The 16,356-nt window shown below is 46.7% G+C and overlaps 1 protein-coding gene across 1 annotated transcript in view; it reads right to left on the bottom strand.

The window, feature by feature from the left end:
• rhag (Rh associated glycoprotein) overlaps positions 1-16,356 on the bottom strand; it is a 47,318-nt gene that overhangs the window by 26,383 nt on the left and 4,579 nt on the right. Inside the window, exons 2-3 of the mRNA XM_041188037.1 lie at positions 12,554-12,740; positions 9,882-10,032 (exon numbers count right to left, since the gene is read on the bottom strand). Coding sequence (XP_041043971.1) covers positions 9,882-10,032; positions 12,554-12,740 — 338 coding nt within the window. The remainder of the gene's footprint in view (positions 1-9,881; positions 10,033-12,553; positions 12,741-16,356) is intronic.

Below are 16,356 nucleotides of genomic sequence, written 5' to 3'. Positions count from 1 at the left end.
TAGATCCACTATAATTTTTTTGCAAACTTCTTAACTTGTTCTGCTAGTTTCAAAGATTTTTCTATGTGTACCCCTTTAAAATTGTAACCATTTAGTTTTTTTATCTCTCCTCTTTCTTCCGACCAAAATACATTGCTCAATTTAAATCAATACATTTTAAACTTTATGAAAGCAAGATGCTTCTTCATTTTTAGAAAAGTCCTAAAAAGGAATTTTTAAATGATATAAACCCAGATAAATTATTTGTTCATATAAATCACAAGTAAACAAATTGTAATGCATTAATCCTAGAAGGCAGCTATAGCTTAAAGTGTTCCACTGATACAAAAACAATGCTGCAATCTGAGAAGAATCGTACTCTGAACAAAATATTGATGGATTTTAAAATTTGGGCCAGCAGCCTGTTTTTCAATTCTATTAGAGCAGCCGCTTCTAAACTTCACAGCGTTAAATCAATTATATATTATGCTGCAAATTTTACGAGTTGGTGCATCCAAACTAACGCAAATTGAAAGATCAGGCACTGGGATCTCTCGGACACAGCCAACTCTAGTTATTAACTTTCACTATCCAATCTCCCCACGTATTGGGTCTGCCTACTCTCAAAACTCCTGCCTTATGTTTTTATATTAGTTTGGATGTTATTTATTCTGTAATTCTGTAATGTTAACTGTATTGCTTTTTGCCCTTGGATTACCTGCACCCGACTCTGATGACCCACTGGAGAAGTAACAAAATCTGAAGAGACATTGGACTAGAAATTACTGAACTAACATCTTTGTTTGATATTCCTTTATGTTTTGCTTTAATGGAGACTCCAAAAATGCCTTAGTCACTTTTCTCTATTATTGTCGGACCTTGCTGAGTGCCAATTGGCATGCCCTATTCTTGGCGCATCACAATACTTAGGACGGAATTGTCCCAGATTTACACTAAGTATGGTAGCGGGTGGGTGAAACGAGGTTTTACCCGCTGGCCACGATGGCAGGGTTTCACACCGTATCCTCCCAAATCGTCAGGTTATTTATGCACTCCCAGGAAACATGCTGTTTCCATGGTGGGCAGGCTCTCATTCGCTCGTCTGCCATCACCTCGCCGCTGCATCATGCTGAGCGTCATATTTAAAGTCCAGCTGCAAATACAAATCTCAGTGCTTCAAGACCACCACTGCTGCGCAGAAGACATGGCCCTGAAACTGAAGAAGACTGAAGCCCCCAGGTGCAGCAGCACGTCCCTCGAGCGCCTTTTGGATGCTGTGACGGCCCATCGGTATGTCCTCTACACCGGCTCTTGCTGCAGGATGGGCAGCAACAGCAACAGCTTAGAAGGCGGTGGCAGTGGTGGTCAGCACCAATGCCCTTCAAAAGAGGACAGCCACCTCTTGTGCCACAAGAGGCTAAATGATCTACTCCGTTCCACCAGGGTAAGTCACTCTTCTCATCACTCTCAACTCACACACACAAACCCATCATACATCCACAGGGCCCTCACTCACTGCCAGTGCGAGGGACATCACCATTCACTCTCTCGCACTCACTATCATTGTCCTCATCCTGTCCATGGGACCACTCACCACCCTCACAGGCCAGGCATACTTAACATCTGGCCTGGCAGGCATCCTGCTTACACTGTCTCCATCTCTATTCAGGCAAGACAAGCTGGCAGACAACAACAGGAAGAGGTTGCAGACTGGGGCGGAATGCCTGAAATTAATGTCCTCACAGACTTTGAAAACAGAGCCATCTAACTGGCCAGTGAGAATTTGGACCATTCCTGTGCTGATGATGAGGTCGGCGGTGCTCTACCAAGTGAAGGTCCAGCAGAGCAACATCCATCAGACAATCAGGCTGTGAGTGATGTGTCCTCTTTCACAGCCCACTGCCATGCACTAATTATCTCCCCTTGCCTCCGTAGGCACATCTGCCAAACAGCCGATGGAGTCCATGACCCAGGGCCTCCAATCAAGCCCTGAAGAAACCTCTGAAGAGGAATCTGGAGGCACTTTCCCTGAAGTTCTGTCACAGCGCCCACCTACACCCTCCACCAGCACAGGATCACATACCTCAGTGGGACCTAGCTTTAGAATAGTCCCTGGATCACAATCTGGTGAACACATTGCATCATCGATCAACAGCAGGTGAAGGCAGGTACTTCCCAGGTTTCTGGCAGTCAGAGGACTGCTGGAGACCAGATCTTTGCTGAGTCCAAGTCAGATGACGAGCCTCTTCACTTGGTCATGTCACAGTTGCTGGAGCTGCAAAGGCAAGCTCGGGAACATCAGGAAGGGATGTCCACTGTGCTCCTCGGATTGCAAGGCACGATGGAAGAGTCCCTCCACCTTCAGTCTGAGGTGATAGCGCCAGTATGCCAATGTACTGAGGTCAACACTGGTTGGATGGCGGCTGCCTAGGAGACCTTGGTCCAGGACTTTGCTCCTGCACTGCTGCGTGGGCTCAACTTCATCGCTGATACCACAGTTGGCTTCCAACAGTGTTTACATGAGAGGGGTGCTGGGCAGCTTGATATCACTCCAGCTACCCCTGCTCCTCAAGGAGTCAGCCTGGGGCCCTCGGGCACCCATAGGGAGGAGGATCAGCAGGTGCACATTCTGGGCCCATCCATCCAGGTGACTCCGAGAGTTTCCAGCCCATCTGAAACCCCTCTTCCTGTCAGCTCAGCAGCTCAGGCTCCATTGGCCGAGGAGGCTGCCACTGCCACACAGCAGGACCCCAAAAGCAGGCCGGGGCCCTCCAAATCTCAGTCCTGTAGAGGTTGCCCGCCAAGGTCATCACAGTCAGCGGGCTGCCTCCACCTCCACTGTGGATGGCCAGGGAGCATGAGGAAGTAGTGGAAGGTTAGTAATGTTAAGAAGAATTAGTTGCACAGCCTAGGCATGGGTGTTAATCACTTGAACACAATGTTCACTATTGTTAATAAACACCGAAGAATGTCTCCCTGCCAATGACTCCTGTTCAGATGAGCAGTGGTTGTGTCACTCAGATGTGAAACCTTTCTGCAGAAGATAAAGACAGGTGTCTCAGTCCAGGCTCACTTCCCTGTGCTCTGTGCAGCCTTCAGACCACAGTGATGGTTTGGTCTCACACTCCCTGGACACATTCCTGATACCTGCACCTCAGCGGTGCTTGTCATTGCTGCCAGAATGTAATGGGCAGGCGCTAAGAGTTCTCTCATTCTCCTGGTGTGCTCTCAGCACCTTTAAGGTGGGGCTGGCCCCCATCTGTTCAGCAACTGTGACCAGTGATGCTGTGCTCCTGAAGGGCTCAGGTGCTGAAGGTGGGAAAAGAATCAGATGCTTCTAAAGTTTCATGGCTTTGTCTCTATGATATGACCCTGATCACAGAGCAGAAGCAATCTGCCCTCGGCTAAACAGGAGTCAGACATTCTCAGAGGCTATATGAAGATTTATGGAGTTTCCTCACTGCATGTCGTCATCATCCTCCTGCAATTGAGTGACTGTTAGGGCCTCTATTGTGTCTCCATGGCGGGAGCATTCTCAAAGAGGTTATTCACACTCCCATTAGTCAGACTTGAGTCAAACGTTCAGAGATGCGATGTGAGGATCTATGTATTGTCATGTATTGCAGGCTCCACCAGACCAGTCCAGGTACTGGAACCTCATCTTTAGCATCCTGATGGTCTGCTCCACCAAATTGCAAACTGCAGCATGAGCCTCATTATACCGTCACTCGGCTACAGTCTGAGGCTGCCGCATGGGTGTCATTAGCCACATCCTCTGTGAGTAGCGCTTGTCCCCAAGGAGCCAAGTCTGCAGCTTCTATGGACCTTGGAAGACTGCAGGGATCTGTGAGTGACTGAGGATGTAGGCATTGTGCTTACTCCCTGGAAACCATGCGCAGACCTTCAGGATGCATTTCTGGTGGTCGCAAACTAGCTGCAAATTCAGTGAATGAAATCCTTGCGATTGATGAAGTCCACTGTGTGGTGTGATGGAGATCTGAGCACCACATGAGTGCAGTCGATTGCACGCTGCACCTATGTGAAACCCAAGATCTGGCTGAACCCAATCACTCCTGCATCCTGGCTGGCCTGGTCCCTTTGTGTGCCCTCGCAAAGTTGGCATCCATGACCTCATGGATGCATTTGTGGGTGGATGCTTGTGACATCCCACGGAGGTCATTGTGGAGCCTTGTAGAGCCCTGAAAGAAGCCACTGGCATCGAAATTGTGTGCCATGGTCACGTTCACAGCCACTGGCAATGGATGCCCTCCATGGTGCCAAATCCTGTAGTAGCTGGCAGATGTGGGCGACCAGTTCTCTGGACATATGCTGTCTTTGGACAGCTGCAAGAATGAAAGGCAGTGTCTATAGACTCCGGGTGTCACTAGGTGCTGGCCTGCGACGGCTTGCTGTGGCTCTTCGGTGGCATGTGAGGGAGCCCCAGCCGCCCCTTCTCCCTGAGGGTGCTACTACTGCCTCTGCACAGCCAAGTGCCTCAATCTCTCTCTCCTCCATCGTCTTCACTCTCCGTAGGCCATCAGCAGGACAGCTAGATCACCAGACTCCATGATCCTAATGTACTCCTCTTGCAGGATGAAAGAGGGAGACACTTGGTTAGCATGGGTTTACCAAAAACCTGTCCTGGTTAAGTGTGATGACCCCTTAACACTTCCTGGAGAGTGCTGACCATCACTTGGATGGCCAGAGATTAGTGCCCTGTTAGCTTGAACCTTGGGGGAGACTGGTCCAAACCGGGATGCTGACATTGTAAGGGGCTGTGAGCGCCTCCAGCAGTGACTGCTCATGGCCAGCTTTAGTGAGGAGATTGTACAAAGGGTGCAGTCGTCCAACTGCTCTGCAGTCCACTGAAATGGCCATGAATTTGCAGTCTGTGCCGGGGGTGTCCGAGGGCAGGGAAAGCTCTGGAGCACTTGGTGGCATTTTGTTGCCTCCGTGCTGCTTGAGTGGGCAGATAAGCAAGGAGCCCGACCCCAACCATATCAATGTGGCTACACCTGAATTCTCTCAGCTGCAGAGGATTGGCCACTTTCTATAGGTTTCCCTAATGCATGCTGCTTCCCTTGCCCACCCTACCCCCCACCCCAAATGCTTGTGTGCTATATTAGACAGCGACAGCAGGGCTACCCTTTCCTCCCACCCCCATCATGAGTTGTCTCAACGGCAGGTCTGCCCTTGACCCCAACTCCCCAACACCCTGAAGCTTGAAGTCCAACAGGTGACCCTTGCGAGCATTGCACATTGTTACTGTGTATTCACCTCTGAGCTCCCCTCAAAGTGCAGGCCTCCAGTGCACACCTTTTATGTGCTGTTGTGAAACGCATCGGTGTGGTTTCCCACTGACATGGATGGATGATCCAGTGGGTGGGTCGATTCCAGCGGGCTGGCCTGTTAATGATATGCTGATGAGGTTCCTGATGGCTGGAAATGCAGCACGATTGCAGACTGAGCGGACAATCGTGAACTCATTTCCTGCCGTTGTAAAATCAATCACGCCATATTGCTCGCTCAAGCCACTGATCAGGCCTGATGCCAGCAGGCACGGAAAATTCTGACCTTAGCTACCTGTGAAACATTGGGCCGAATCATCCCAGGTTTGCACTAAGTGCGGTTCCTGGTAGGAAAAGCGACATTCTCCCCGCTGGCTGCAATGATGCTCCAAACCCACTACATTAATTATGTATTCCTGGGAAACACACTGTTTCCATGGCAGGCGGGCTCTTATTCCACCACGCCATTACCTCGCCGTTTCAGCATGCCGGGCACCATATTTAAAGTGCAGCCACGTGCACACCTCTCAGAGCTTCCAGCCCATGACTGCTGCATGGAAGACATGGCTCTGAAAGGTAAAAAGACTGCAGCCTCCTGGTTTAATGACACGTCCCCGAGTGCCTTTTGGATGCAGTGGAGGCCTGCCGTGATGTCCTCTACCCCTGTCCTGGCTGCAGAATGGGCAGCAACATCACCAATCCAGCTTGGGAGGCAGTGGCAGTAGTGGTCAGCACCAACACCCTGCAAAAGAGGACAGCCACACAGTGCTGCAAGAGGATGAATGTTCTCCTCCATTCTGCCAGGGTAAGTCACTTTGCTCATCATGCCCAACTCACACACTCACAAACCCATCACACATCCATAGGGATCTCACACCTCAAGGGACAACACCACTAACTCTCACACACACCCTAACATCTCCAACAGGCTCATATCTCCTCGAGCTCACGTCCTCATCCCGTCCATGGCTCTGCTCACCACACAAACATTCCACACAGTGCCATGTGTCCAGCTCACACTCTCTCCATCTGTTTTCATGCAGGAGAAGCCTGCTGACATCAGCAGGGAGAGGTTCCAGACTGGGAGGGTGGAGTGGTCCACATTAGGCCCCTCACTCACTCTGACTGGTGAGGACATGGTCTATGTCTGCGGCAACAGTGAACACTCATGTGAATCCTGCACCACATCGTCTCTCTCAACACAACTGTGAGTGCTCTCTCTCTCCTGCTTTTGACTCTGCTGTCATGCACTAATTATCTCTACTTTGGTTCACAGGGAGCTCTGCCAAGCGATCAACACCCTCAGCCAGCCAGTCCCTCAGCTTCACCCACATCCTCACCTTCAGCCAAGAGGACACCTCCTCCAATGAAGAGCTGGAAAAAAGCAGCCTGGAAGACCCGGCACAGCCCTTACTCACACCCTGCAACAACACAGTGATACACGCCTCAATGGGACCTAGATCTAGAGCAGGCTTGGGTTCACAAACTGGTGGTCACCGCATAGACATGTGTCCACAGCAGGAGGAGGCAGGTTCAGCCAAGCTCTCCGGCACTTGGAGGACTGTTGGGGAAGAGGCATCTGTGAGCTCAGAGTCAGATGTTGAGCCTCTGGATTTGGCTATCCAACTCATCCTGGAGAGTCAGCAGAAGTGGGGGGAACATCACGCAGGGCTGTTGGAAGCCCTCAACAGAGTGGCACATGAGTTGGAGGAATGCATCCACCTGCTCCCTGATGAAGTGGTGCCAACATATGTGCATATAGAGGTCTCCATGGGGAGGATGGTGAATGCATGGTGACCCTGGTCTAGCAGAATGGGGAGATGAGGTCAGACCTGCACTCCACCGTAGGAGCCAAGGGTGAATTCCTTTAGTGGCAATGGGAGAGGGAAACAGAAAACTCGATGTCCCCTCCTTCTTGGTCCTTCCCCTCAAGGAGTCAGGCTGGGGCGCCCAGGAACCCGAAGGGAGGAGCTGGACACCCCTGGGTCATTGACTCAGGAATCTTAGAGGCTGTTCTCTCCCTCCTGTTCCTCTTTGCCTGTGTCCTCATCTCCTGTCACTACAGAGGGAACAGCCGGCCCACAGGAGGATGGCCAAAGCAAGCCAGGACCCTCAAGGCCTCGGCTCTCCAGAGGACGCACACCAAAATCATCAGAGGCAACAGTGCCAACCATTGCACAGGCTGTCTCCACCCTCGCTGCAGATGTCAGTGCAGCAACTAGAAGTCGAAGGCATTCAAAAGTTAAGAAATTCTGATCACAGTTGGTTGCCCGGGTGAACACATTTTGTCACTTTACAATCTGGAAGTATATTCACTTTCACTGAATAATGTGTAATGGTGTCTTTCAGCTTCATTGACAGGCTTCTCAAGTCCTCCCACTGCGCTTCCCCCCACTAGTAGCACGTAGCAGGCCCATGAACAATTCTGGAGGGAGAAGTGTGTGTGTGTGTGTGTGTGTGTGTGTGTGTGTGCGTGTGTGTGTCTGTGTGTGTTTGCATGCGTGTGCTAGGGTTCACTTTCAGTTGTCCATCTGAGCTGACCTGCATCTCTGCCCACCCACTGATCACACTCCTATGCAGCACCTGATCTCACCCACCACGACTACTTTTGATTTAGCTAGCATGGAGGTAATACATTTTTTCTTTCGCTCCCCTGTCCTTCCCCCTCCTGCAGTGATCCATTTCCTTTCCTCCATCACTGTTGACCACCCCCTGGCATCACATTCCACCTCCTCTCTGTGACCTAGCAGCCACAACCCTTTTCTTTCGGGAATGTCCAGATGAACGTGCACATTCCCTTCCTTCCCAAAAATTCCACCCCTGTCCAAATTAACCTCCCTGACCTCCTCCTACCCACCTCCAGTGTACATGTCTGCCTCTGAGTCCCCACCAACCACGCTCACCGTCCCTCCTAGCAATACCTTTGAACCCTCTTTCTCCCACCCTACTGCCTCACTCTGCCCTCAGTCATTCTCACCATTACCTTGTACAACACCCACCCTCAGTTCACTTCCCAGCAGGCAGTCCTCAGAGCCTCCCCTTGCATGTTCACCTGGACATACCCCCTCCGAACTCCTTCCCCTCTTAGAACCCGTTCCCCGCTTTGAGCTCCTTCCCCTCCTGGAACTCCTTCTCCCCACCTCACCCCCCCCAACCCCACCCTGGACTCCTCCCCAACTTAGTCCTTCCCCTTTCGCAACTCCTTCCTCCAGCCTTACTTCTTCCTCCAGCCTTATCCTTCCCCCTTCCTGACTCCTTCAGACACGCTTACTTCTTCCTCCACATTTACTTCATCTCATCTCTGCACTCCTTTTTACCCCCAGACTCCTCCCTCCCTCTGGACTCCCTCCCCTCTCAGCATTCCCTCCCCCCTCCAAACTCCATCCCTTACACCTTTCATCCCCCTTACACCTACACCTCAGTTGCTGTCTTCTACCCTGTTACCCCCTCCTCCCCCATAGTCCCTCCCTCCCTCAACCTCCCCCGACACCTTTGTTCCCCCCTCCCAACCTTAGCCCTGACACCTTCATTTTCCCCTCCCAACCTCACCCCTCCCTGACAGCTTCATTCACCCCCCCCGGCACCTCTTCCTTTCCCAGTCAATCTTAGACCTTCCTGTCCCACCCCCCGGTACATCTTCCTCTCCATCAAACACAGCTGGGCCTTCCACTCCACCCCCTCGACCATCATCTGCTGTGAGCAGACCCTCAACTGTGACTTTCCAACTTCCGTGGGCTGCTCTGCAGCAGAGCCATGTTCATGAGACTCCACCCAGCATGCCATGGACAGTCCTCCAGGGTCCCATTGCTGGAGGGCTCCTTGGATGTCTGCAATGTGAACAAGGCCCTGGCGGTAAGTCCTGACTTCTGTACATCACACTTGTCAAGACGTGTTCTACACCAGCATATTTTCCAGCCAACATGGGCAGACGATTCGGCGGACTGGCCTTATAATGTTATGCAGATGTATTACAATGAGGTTCCTGACGTCCAATGGCAGGGAGAGCGGCCCACCATCTATGGGTTGAGCGGACATTTGCAAACCAGTTTCATGACGTCACAAGATGAATTTTTGGCCTTCTTGCCATATTGTCCGCTCACTCTGCCAAACATGCCCAATGCCAGTGGGCACGGAAAACTCCACCTATTATCAGAGATGTTGTGGATGTGAAAGACACATAAATGTAAGTTCTTTCATTACAGCACCACAAGGACCAGTTTTGATCCCTTATGTCATTGTAACTTGACCTGTACACAATGCTCCACAGAAGTCCTGACTGGGCCACTGTGCAGATTCATTATGAATTCTGGGTATTTTCCATTCTTGTTCCTTCTAAGATCTCATGTATACTTTTCCCCCTTCTTTCCACCTCAACAATGATGATAACATCAACACTCATTGATATTTCCTCAAATTAACTCATTTCTTTCCAGAACCACAAAATTCCTTATCCCTCAATCTTTTCTTCTCTCTAAAATCCAAAAGATAATACAAAACTTTCATCCTTTCATCACCTAATCACTACTTCCCAATTTATCTAATTTTTTTTGGCCTGAGTTATGTCCTACACTGTGACATTTTGCCTTGGTCTCTCAGAAAGTGAAGCATACATACCTTCAAGATACCAGTAACCAGGTGCTCATTGCAAGCAAATATCGTAATCTCGAGCAGAGTCATAATCAGAAGCTGGATTGGACTGGTCTTCCCCAAGACTGCTCCAAATGAAATCAGAACAACTGCTGTGCTGAAGTCTGCATTAATCAAGCTACAGAACAATAATATTTACATTACTTTCCATTGTTAATGTTCTGAATTCAGTTCAATGGTTATTAAATGTCATTGCTGACATTTGTACAATTTACAATGGTTACAATTTAACTCATAATACTCAATGTTGTGTAGCTTATAATCAATTGAATATAAATTATTTCCAACAATATAAATTATTTCCATTCAAATCCATGTTCAGTATAATGTTCCAGCATACTAGCCACCAGCTAATTGTGGGTGATTGGGATTTCAAACGTGGATTATTGCTATTCTGAGTAGTAAATAAAAATTAATAATAGACAGCGTTATTAGGCATGTGATCTAAATACCCATATTAACATGGCATATACAAACATAATTAACCATTTTGTGAGTTTGTTGATAAAATGAAAGCAGTCTGTGTGAATAATGATTGGTCATTGGTAGGGAAACTATTGGAAAAAATTCTGACGGAGAGAATCTATCTCCACTTGGAGAAGCAAGGTTTGATCAGGGATAGTCAGCATGGCTTTGTCAGAGGGAGGTCATGCCTAACAGATTTGATTTAATTTTTTGAGGAGGTGAGCAGGTGTGTAGATCAGGATAGTGCAGTTGATGTAGTTTATGTGGATTTCAGCAAAGCCTTTGACAAGGTCACACATGGGAGACTTTTAAAGAAGGCAAATGCACATGGGATACAGGGTAATTTGATAAGGTGGATTCAAACTTGGCTTGGTTGTAGGAGGCAGAGGGTGATGACAGAAGGATGCTTTAGTGACTGGAAGCCAGTGTCCAGTGGTGTACCACAGGGATCTGTACTTGGTCCCCTATTATTTGTCATTCATATATATGACATAGATGACAATGTGGGGGATAGGGTTAGTAAGTTTGCGGATGACACAAAGATTGGTCGGGTGGTTAACAGTAAGGTTGAGTGTCTTGGGCTACAGGAAGATATAGTTGGGATGGTCAAATGGGCAGGTAAGTGGCAGATGGAATTTAACCCTGAAAAGTGTGAGGTGATACATTTTAGAAGGAATAATTTGACAAGGAAGTATTCAATGAACGGCATGGCACTAGGAAGTTCTGAGGAACAAAGGGACCTTGGTGTGTGTGTCCATAGATCTCTGAAAGCAGAGGGTCATGTTAGTGGGGTGGTGAAAAAGGCATATGGGACACCTGCCTTTACCAATCGAGGCATAGATTACAAAAGTAGGGAGGTCATGCTGGAGTTGTATAGAACCTTGGTGAGGCCACAGCTGGAGCACTGTGTGCAGTTCTGGTCACCATATTATAGGAAGGATGTGATTGCACTGGAGGGGATGCAGAGGAGATTCATCACGATGTTGCCTGGGATGAAACATTTAAGTTATAAAGAGAAGTTGAATAGACTTGGGTTGTTTTTGTTGGAGCGGAGAAGACTGAGGGGGTGACCTGATCGAGGTGTACAAGATAATGAGGGGCATGGACAGGGTGAATAGGGAGCAGCTGTTCCCCTTAGTTGAAGGGTCAGTCACAAAGGGTCATAAGTTCAAGGTGAGGGGCAGGAGGTTTAGGAGGGATGTGAGGAAAAACTTTTTTACCCAGAGGGTGGTGATGGTCTGGAATGCACTGCCTGGGAGGGTGGTGGAGGCGGGTTACCACATCCTTTAAAAAGCACTTGGCACATCATAATGTTCAAGGCTATGGGCCAAGAGCTGGTAAATGGGATTAGATAGGTAGGTCAGGTGTTTCTCACATGTCGGTGCAGACTCAATGGGCCGAAGGGCCTCTTCTGCACTGTGATTCTGTGTGATTGCTTGCATGACTTTCTTGATGGTGGATGTTTGGTAATTAAAAATGCATGTGAAGTACATTCACTTGCATTGTGTTCTACTAAAATTAGTGCCTACGTCTAAAAATGCCTACTCAGCAATTTCTATTGACCCACTCTGGTCTAGTGCAGGTAAATCCTGCTCCATATACAGCAGAAAGCTGCAAGTAACTTGGCAATCTTAATTAATGCCCATTTAGAAAGCTACATTAATAACTGCCATAGGACACTGAAATGTAATACTTTTGTGTGGTACTGATTCTTTTTCTGAGGTTGTGGTTAGGATAGTTTGTTAGGAAAGAGTAAATGGAACTTCACTGTACTTCTAATCTGTGTTGTGCTTTGGGGTACAAGTGCACCCCTTATAAGGCAATTTTGTGTTAGCTACACATTCAATTTGGGCTGTTTCTTTAATCTCTCCGAGAAGTAAGAAAGGAACAAAATATAAGGATATTACAGACTATAACTGAAATGGCTGGGTAGATTTTACTAATACTTTGGAGTTCTCTTATTGGGAATTCAGTTGCAGAGGTTAGAGGACTCTGCAGGAATATTTATTCATTAATTTAAATGGATGATAAGATGATCACAAGACATGCAGAGCACTTACCACCTGAGCCCTAGGAAGCCATCCAATGACCAATACAGCACTTTATCAGGACCAAAACACTTTTAGAGCTTTAATGCATGAATTCAATCAGCAATTAATAATAAGTAAATGTACCTGAAAATGTTGACTTTAATTACTCCATCTTCAAAATGATGCAGCCAGCCTTGCATCAGTGTGCCCCACTGAAGACCAAATGCAGCAATGAGTAAATTAAATCCAACACTGCTGAATCCATATCTCTTCAAGAAAGTCATCAGAAAGCCAAATCCAACAAAGATCATTACATGTACATCCTGGAAACCTGAAAAAGAAATATGTATAACTTATTATTACCATTGCCTTGCCATAAACACTATAAAGAAATGTAGGGGCTGATTCTCTTGACTTGCTATGCTTTAGTGCTGGATAGGATTAACACATTAGAAGTGCATCGTTCCTGTCCAAACCCATTTGGCTGGCAGCTGTTTTCCTGGCCACTGGTCTCATTCTGGTTGCTGTGACAGAGCAGCAGTGAGAAGGCACCAAGGCCTTAAGATTCAATAGATAACGTGGATACAGATTACTGCTTACGTTTTGGGGTCCTTAAGCTTTCTGCCAGGCTCCTTTGGACCCTCCAGTCTGAAGGAGGTTTGCTGTGAAATAGAGGGATCTCTCTGAAAGTTGACTAAGTTGGAAGGAGCTTTACTCTCCATTTAAATTGCTTTATGCATTCTCAAAGTCCTTGCATGTCTCACTGACACTGAAAAAGAAAGTGTTCTATTCCTAGTGCTAGCAACTTCACATCATGAGCAAAGCATTTTAAAAAGTAGAAGAATAGACAGTAATTCAAAATTATTTTCTGGGGTCTCTGAATTCAATGCAGCATGTTAAATGTCAGTTAACAACTCGAGGTAACATTTGAATAAATCATTTGTGTGTGCATGCCAGCAAAAGAAGATCAGGAGAATATAGTAAAGCAGCCTTGAATGCAAACATATGCAGAACCCTTTTCTGTGAGTTGCAAAGGAAATAGTTTCCACCATGCTATGAATTGTCACAACTCTTTGAGGCCATTTTTGCTGTCACAAACGTGAAAATTTACTAAGAAAGCAAACTGAATGGTGACAATGACTATGCAAAGGACATTAATGCTTAACAGAATTGATCTTTAAGGGCAGGATTTTTAGGTTGGCTTGCGGGCGCAATCGGCGGAGCTGGGAGCAGCCAGGGAACGGACCACCGCCTGCAATCGACCCCCGACCACGATTTCACACTGGCTGGCCAATTAACACACATGATGTGCGTGCTAAAATGCTCAGCACTGCCAGGTTGGGGGCGGGAGGAGGGCGGGCACTGACGTAAGCGCGGACACAGGGGAAGCGCTAAATGAAAGCTCCCTGAAAGCAAAGAACTGCCTCAGGGAGCTGAAGAATTTAAAACCAATGAATAAAGATTTTAAAATCCAGAAATAAATGTCCATGCATCAGAATCAGTCACCTGAACGTGTACATGATGAAAATTCTGTCCATACATTTCTATTTTTTAATTTAATAACGGAAACCCCATCCCGCCCCCGGATGAGGTTTCATCAAAAATGCAAAGTTCACCTGGAAGATTCGCCCATCTGCCACCCGGTTGGATGGACCATGAAAAACAGGGACAATCGGAACCTTAACAACTTTAATTGTCTTTTTAATTGTTGGTGGGCATGCTTCTGACCCTCGCACGTGCCCGCTGACCAAAATATCGCTTGAGCGTGTCCGATCGGGTCAAGCACAGCCCGCATGCCAACCTAAAAATTCTGCCCTAAGGGTTGCAAAACTTTTCTACAGATCTACTGATGCATTTTGTAGAGGATGCAATTGATTGCATCATATTAACCAGTCCACCAGAGGACGCTGTGACATTATTTCTATGGGTTAATCCAGTCCTTTGTGTAGAACAGGGTGCAATTGCAATAACTTAAATTTAACAATGGTTTGTCCTTCATGCCTGAATATATATTTAGAAAAATCATATTATATTTATTTAGCAAATATCTTTGGGCCATAGCAATGTTTAAAAGCACACAGCCCACCAAGATAGCTGGGAACCTATTTTTGAATCATCATACATCTTTATAAATAGTTGGTTGGTAATACAGAACTTTAGTATTGCTGAAAAAAAGAGACATGCTGTCAAAGCTTTTCATCTTGCAGTCATCAGGACAACTTGAAAGATAGTGAAGGAAACAACAATTTATACTGCATGAGAAGAGAGTGCTGACTAGTTGGTAAGTGGACTCTGATTGGTAGAGGCGTTTGCATGGAGAATGCAGCAGAGAACTGCCAAGCTTTTGTTCAAATTCAAACCAGGCAGATCGACTGTAATTGCTCAAAACATTGCTATGGTGAATGAGCCGGGGAAAGGCTGTCCCCCAACTTTTTATTTAGTTGGAAAAGGCGTGGACATGCTCCTTCTGTCTGCAAAGGACAGGGCCCTGTGTGTGAATATATATGGCTTCTGGCATGTGAAAGTGAGCCATACTGTGAGCCCAACTCATAACCTTAAATTGCTTTCAGTGTAATTCTTGACGTTGTCCAATTATGGAATCACATCTCATGTTGGACACTATGTTTTGAGTTTTAATAGCATGGTCCTTGTTAGCCAATTCCCTATGACAAATGTTAGTCTAACTGGTGTATAGTTTCCGGCTTTCTGCCTCCATCTTTTTCATTAGCTCTTTCCAATTCACTGGGACCCTTCTAGAATTTAAGAAATTTTGGACAATTATAATCGATGCATCTATTACCTCTACAGCCACTTCTTTTAACAACGCCTCCACCATTTCCTTGTTTTTCATGATCAATTCCCCCAACCCACTCTCTAGAGGAGAAACACTAGCTTCAGTTATTCTTCTCCTATTTAAAGACTTATAGAAACACTTACTATCTGTTTCTATAGTACTAGCTAGCTTTCTCTCACACTCTACTTTCCCTCTCTTCTACTTTTTTAGTCATTTGCTGATTTCTTAAAACCTGACCAATCCTCTGACCTACCACTAATCTTTGCAGATTTTCAGTATGTTTCTTTCTATTTGATGCTGTCCTTAACTTCCTTATTCAGAAGGATGATGCATCCTTCTCAACTGGTTTTTCTTTCTCACTGGGATAAATATTTGCTGAGAGTTATTAAACATCTCCTTAAAAGCCTGCCACTGCATCTCTACTGTATGACCAGTTCCCTGGTTCACTTTAGTTAGCTCTGCTTTCATACCACAATTACCTTTATTCGATCTTAGATCGACACTTCTTCCCTTCAAACTGAACATAAAATTCTATCATGTTATGATCACTGTCACCTAAAGGCTCCTTTACCACGAGGTTATTGATTAATCCTGTTTCATTGTTTATTACCAAGTCTAAAATATCCTGCTTCCTGGTTGGCTCTAGAATGTACTGCTCTGAGAAATTCTCCCAAATACACTCTATGAATTCATTTTCCAGGCTATCTTTGCCAATTTGATTTACCTATTCTACATAGAGATTAAAGTCACCCATGATTATTATGGTACCTTTCTTAATGGCCCATTTTTTTCTTCCTGTATATTCTGGTCTACAGTGTAACTGCTGTTAGGGGGCCCATAAACTACTCCAGCAAGCAACCTCTTACCTTTCCTTTTTCTTATCTCTACCCAAACTGATTCTACATCTTGTTATTTTGAGCTAAGCTCATCTCTCACTCCTGTACTAATGAAATCCTTAATTAGCAGAGCTAAACCATCATATTTTCATAGCTTCCTATCTTTTCAAAATGTCAAATACCTTTGAATATTCAGGTCCCAGCCTTGATCACCCTGCAACCATGGGCAGGATTTTTAGTTTGGTGCGCATGCTTCCGACTCTCATGGATGCCCACTGACTGGAATATTGCGCGAGTGTGCGATGACGTCGGGGTGC

This window comes from Carcharodon carcharias, chromosome 5, assembly GCF_017639515.1.
Source record: "Carcharodon carcharias isolate sCarCar2 chromosome 5, sCarCar2.pri, whole genome shotgun sequence".
Taxonomy (NCBI): domain Eukaryota; kingdom Metazoa; phylum Chordata; class Chondrichthyes; order Lamniformes; family Lamnidae; genus Carcharodon; species Carcharodon carcharias.
Note: the sequence above shows the minus strand (reverse complement) of the source record. Positions and strands in the feature narration are given on the sequence as shown.